The following is a 5718-nucleotide window of genomic DNA, read 5'->3' as shown; positions in this document are numbered from 1 at the left end:
TTCTCAATACCCATAACTTGGTAAGATGTACAGTTGTATTATTTTATATCAACTTACAACATGTCTTGACAGGTCTTTTCCTGCTCTTTACGGGAACAAAGGAAAGCGCCGGTGCCTTCGAGGGCCTGCCAACCAACTCACAGCAGTTAAAGAGTTCCAACTTAATTTCTATCTCTTACCCAAGCTTATTAAGTCTTCTCCAAAAGGCAGTGAAGAATTTGTCCATCTGCAAGCTGGTTTGGGACGTAGGTCTACAGTTATACTTGACAGCTACAGTCATGATGAGGTAAGGTTCTGCTCCACACTGACAGGAAAAAATATTTGTTGTAAGTTAACGATCAAACAGTGTTTGTCTTTATTCGGAGACAATTAATTTGGTGGCTGATGGTTTATTTCAAAGGTATGTTCAAGACTCAAAGCTCTGTATCCAAAACTGGAAAGTGTTTCTGGGGGCTGGCTGATTTACAAAGCAGCAGGTAGAAAAAACCTCTTAATGGCCATTCCAACTTTTGAATTGATAGTTTTAGAAGAATTTTGATGATATCATGACCATGAATGCACTGCCATGTGTACTGCCACATTTTGAATAGTACTGAGTCACTTGCTTTTCTCGACAGGTGGATGGGGTTCTCGGAAACTAAATATGGTGCCTCCTGGGGACAGTGGATATACTGGGTCAGTGCTAAAAACTGCAAGTGCTGGGGGAAAGACCGTCCTATACATTGCTCCACTCCAGGAAGAGTTAGACACTCAGCCGCTCCCCCCTGACTCCAGCTCCTTCTCCAATATGCCAAAGGCGATGTGCCAGTCATGTCAAACCAGCTACCCACTTCAACTCTTAGCGCTGCATGTTGAAACATGTCAGCCTTCTGATACTAATGCACAGGAGGTGTGTACAGTCCCGCGATCACATTACCACGTAGCTGTGTACTATAAAAATATGTAATGACTGAAACATGTGTTTTGAAAATGTTTTTATCAGTCTAAGGAGCTTGGAAAGAAAAGTTTATCAGTCAGGAACTTCATGTTCAATGTTGTGGATGTCACTACACTTTTTTTTCTGTATGTAATTTATGAAGTTTGTACTTGATATTCTCCTTTATCAGACTTGTAATGAAGACAAAGAGGATGCACCACATCCCACACCGCATATAGAAGACGATCAACTAAACTCACATCTAAATTCGGTACCCCTTTAACCTTTATCGATTTGACTGTGCATGACAAAAACAGGAACATAAATATGCTTTAAATTGAATGGGCAGAAAATTGCAATAACTTTGATTAAAGTGTCCTTGAATAGTTGAAGAGGTTCATTATTAGAGGTTTGAATTATTCCTTATATTTAAAGTGGGTAGCCTATGTAAGCTGTATTTGTAATAAAAGTTGACAGATAAGCAACAATCACATGTATGCAATCATGTCACAATTCCATTCTTTTAAAATTGATGTTTTTTACCCTATCTTCGCTTGTCTTCACAGCCTGTGGATGAAGATGTCATTATTTTGTCCTCAACTGCAAAGGTAATGTTGAGTGCAACATGTTGAATGTCTATCTTTGAGGCATTATTGATTCTATCGTTCATATTGTTTCCCGTTACAGATTGTGTGCCCTGTCTGCGGTGAGACATTTCCTCAGAATGAGGTGGAGGCACATGCAAGCGAGTGTTGTGAGAGGTAATGCAGTCTTTTAATGTGTCTTCTGACAGATGTTTGAGGATTTCCCTACAAGCGTTTTGCTTTCCACCTATTAATTTATATTTTGATAGACAGCACTTTATGCTTTGTTACTGATTGTGCCATGTATGTTATACTTTTTTTTATCCTTATAAACTTTTTATTTATTTTTCTTGCATTAGGTTTTGCCATTGTTACCATAACATTTTTAATTGTTTAAGTCTTACAGAAGTATTTACAACACGGTGAAGAAGTTCCTTTTTTAAGTTTTTAAGGTTTAAAGGTATTGTTTTATTTGTTGCTTTTGTACAATAAATATATGAGGTCAAGTGATGTGGTTTTTACTCTGGCATTTTTTCATTACAGCAATGCAAACCTACCTTCACCACCAAAGATGGACATTTCTAGGTTTGTACACATCAGTAGTCTTTCTTCAAGGCTCAGTACAGTTGTTTTCAAACAATTTCTGCCAAGTACCCTTTATGGAAAGGACACAATTCAGTTTGAAAACCTAAAAGACATTAAAGAATACACTTGAATACACACAACATGGTTTCCAGTATCATGTTTCTAATTGTGAGTTTTTCTCCATTAGCCTGGATGAAATCCTGCAGGCCATAAGTACTGCTGTGAACACAGAGGAAGAATTCCGTATCACTGTCTCAAGATCCAATATGGTGGAGCGAGGACTTGCACAGTGGAAGAGGCAAAAAAAGGCATTGCCTACAAATCAGCTGAGGGTCACATTTATCGGAGAGGCAGGAATTGATACTGGGGCATTACGGAAAGAATTCCTTACAGGTACACATATTTAAAATGTGATCTAAACTGATAGGAGTGAAAATGGCTACTTAACCGGATTAACTATTTGTGTTAAAAGACATGGTTGCAGGCTTGGAGCAAAGGCTGTTTGAGGGTGACCAGACTGGGAAAGCTCCAAAATACTCATTGTTGGATCTTGATCTAGGAAACTTCCGGTAGGCCTTTCACACATGCATTGGGGTCCTCATCTGTGTGTACACACACACACACACACACACACACACACACACACGTATTTGAAATTACCTGATTGATGTTATTTATCTCTTCTCCTCTCACAGTAGTGCTGGTGAAATTTGGGCAGTTAGTCTGGCGCAGGGTGGGCCACCACCCTGCTGCCTCAAAGACTGGTGTTACCAGTTCCTGTGTACTGGAGAGTTGCAGATTGAGAACATCATGAAAGAGGATGTCTGTGATGCCCATTACACTTCTGTAATCTCCCAGGTATGAAGTCTTAAAGGTTTCACTGCTCTACAATGTTTTGAATTACATGTTTAGCACAGATTTAACCATCCCTTATGTTAACATGTTATGTTATTTGCAAATTATAGGACTCTGGAATTGGTCATGTTAATGTGTATGCTTGTGTCCTTTAAGGTTCATTCGGCCACAGAAGATGAAATGACAGCACTCACTGATGAAATTTTGAGTTGTGGCTATCATGGACCGGTTAATGTCGAAAAGAAAGAAGAAATTCTTCGGTAAAACTGTTTAACTATTTTCCCCCACGAAAAAGGTTTTTTTTGTGTGTGTGTTTTTCATTTAGCAGCATGCTACCTTTTGTTTCCCTTTCTGCATTTCAGTGCTGTTGTTCTTCATGCCACACTTCGGTTGGTGCCTCTGCTCTCACAGCTACGTGATGGCCTTAACCTTTATGGTCTTACTAATCTACTGAAGCAGTACCCAAGCATCTGCCGATCGCTGTTTGTCCCAGGGGTGGAAGTTAAGGTGAGTAAATTGTGAATAGCAGTGCTCTTTACCTTTACTTTACACTATATACTTTAAGTCCTATAGTAGAGAATGTAAAAATGGTGGCACTGGAAAAACACTATTCAAAATTGTCCTAAGTTTCTTAATATTCCACAAAGCCTGAACCACTTAGAGCAAACACAAGGCATCAGGTGCAATGAAAAAAAAATCCCTTTTACATGTAACCTACAGATTTATAAAGAGGCTTTATTTATACAAAATTATAAGGTTAAATGACAAGACCTAGCAAGCAGCATGAGTCAGACGTTTAAGTCCCCGTCTTTATGAGTGACAGAATAAAGACAAAATAGTAGTTCCTTGATGTCAATTACAAGTCTTGATTCAGATAAAGTCTAAATTTCCTTTGTCTTTCTTACCAGGCTGATGCTGACTTTGTTTTTGCAACATGCCATCCTGAGTTCAGCGAGAAGGGCTCCAACAAAGAACAGGTGGAAATGAGGATTATGAACCATCTACAGGACTTCTTGCAAGAGCTGGAATCACGTCAGTACACATGTAGTTTATTGTCAATGTATTTTGTCTTTCTGTGTTAAACTTTGAATGATATTTTTATTTAAATAATGGCTAAAGGTTTACAGAAAGACAAGGCTTTGTTTTCATGGATTTTACTGCTTCAGTGTTTTTATATCTTTTTGTCCAATGTTTCTGGAGTACACTTCAGAAAACATTTTACACAAAGATATAAAACTACAAAAGAAGGAAAATGTGTGAAAACAAATAATTCTTATTCTGTAAAACTTTGGCTACAGCTGTAGATTACACTATGAGTGCATGTTCACTCTTGTCAGTAATTAAATTTCTAAGTTGTCTTTGTGAAATTACAGGTAAACAGTATCTAATATTTAATCTAAATGACTGCTTTGTCTTTTTTGAAAAAGGTGAAGAGCCTGAGGCCGGTGACCATCCAGTCATCCTTTCCCCAAGTTCATTCTTACAGTGGCTCACAGGACAAGGCCACATTCCTGTCCTGCCAGATGAGAAGATAAACTTCAAAGTCTCCGTGCAGTTCGACCACTCATGCCATATTCAGTATGGCGCTCATGAAGTTTGCTTCCCAACCGTTACAGCATGTAGTAACACAGTCAAACTACCAGTTCAGCATATGCAAAATTATGAAGACTTCAAGTATGTGATGACAAACGCGTTTCACCATGGTCAGGCATTCCTTCATATTTAGGAGCATGATCAGCCAGCCAGACATCATGATTGTTCTATGAAAAGTTATGAAAACCAAAAAATCGACACGGGTTCCTTGATCTTTTTTTTTTGTTTTATTTTATTTATTTATTTTTACATTTTTTTAAGTGTTCTGTTGATTGACATTCAAATTATTAAATAAACAGTTTTTGTCAATATAGTCCTTGTTGATTTCATTCCATCCTACATTTGAGTGTGTCAGCTTGTGAGTATCTATTTGGGTTCATGAGTGTAACAGAAAGTAACACAATAAAAGTTACCATTAAAATAAGGCGAGGTTCTTATTCTTCTTAGAAGAAGGTATTATTTAAAAGAAGAAGTATCACTAGCAGTTTGAAAAATAACATGTTCTTATAATTCTCTCTGATGGGCCAAGCTGCAACTTTCAGGGAAGGTGATGTAGGTGAAGAGCATGTGAGAGTGTGGTCAGGTAAATGTCTCTTCCAAAACTACATGAAGGCACAAGAGGATCTATGGAAAGGCGTAGAGATTCAAGGTCTTCAGCATTTAGTGGACATTCCATTTCTGGCACCAAAACACCTGGGTTGTTTTGATGGGATAGCCCTGCACTCTCCCAATCAATGCTCTCTATTTGGATTTCCTGAAATAAAGCAACATATGTAAATGATTTTAAAAATCTTACATATAGCACTCCAAAAACAACAACATTGCCATTATTACTCAACTGCCAAATTTTCTTCAGATCTCTGTGGCTCTCTGATGGGGTGCTGCAGCATCCCAAGTTCCCACAGCTGGTTTGGTGAAAGGCTATGCTCTGTCCTGATGGAATGATCATTCCAGCCAGCAGAAAACTTGGCCAAATCCACCTTGAGTCTTGGGAGGAAGGTGTAATGGGCACAGAAGAGATGAAGACTATCCGAGATGTTAAGAAATCCATCTTCCTCCAAGCTGTGTAGTACATCATAATAAATGTGTGTCACCCCTGTCCAAACGTCCCTCCATAGGCGCTCAATTCTACATTTGAAAAAATACAGAAAAGGTCTGGAAGATCAATCAAAAACTAACAAAGGA

The 5718-nt window shown here is 38.4% G+C and overlaps 1 protein-coding gene across 1 annotated transcript; it reads left to right on the top strand.

Annotated features, from left to right (window-relative positions):
• Nucleotides 1-281: 281 nt before the first annotated feature.
• LOC134621459 (uncharacterized) lies at nucleotides 282-5470 on the top strand. The gene is made up of 8 exons (XM_065470141.1): nucleotides 282-286; nucleotides 2273-2478; nucleotides 2558-2654; nucleotides 2781-2943; nucleotides 3097-3200; nucleotides 3303-3447; nucleotides 3849-3972; nucleotides 5421-5470. The coding sequence occupies exons 1-8, from the start codon at nucleotides 282-284 to the stop codon at nucleotides 5468-5470; spliced, it is 894 nt and encodes a 297-aa protein (XP_065326213.1).
• Nucleotides 5471-5718: the final 248 nt, after the last annotated feature.

Source organism: Pelmatolapia mariae, linkage group LG3_W (assembly GCF_036321145.2).
Source record: "Pelmatolapia mariae isolate MD_Pm_ZW linkage group LG3_W, Pm_UMD_F_2, whole genome shotgun sequence".
NCBI lineage: Eukaryota > Metazoa > Chordata > Actinopteri > Cichliformes > Cichlidae > Pelmatolapia > Pelmatolapia mariae.
Note: the sequence above shows the minus strand (reverse complement) of the source record. Positions and strands in the feature narration are given on the sequence as shown.

Bases quoted from the DNA above. Each gene is read 5' to 3' on its own strand.
- LOC134621459 (XM_065470141.1), top strand. The intron at 2,655-2,780 runs GTAGGCCTTTCA...CTCCTCTCACAG, and splicing joins CTTGATCTAGGAAACTTCCG to TAGTGCTGGTGAAATTTGGG. The intron at 3,201-3,302 runs GTAAAACTGTTT...TCTGCATTTCAG, and splicing joins AAGAAAGAAGAAATTCTTCG to TGCTGTTGTTCTTCATGCCA.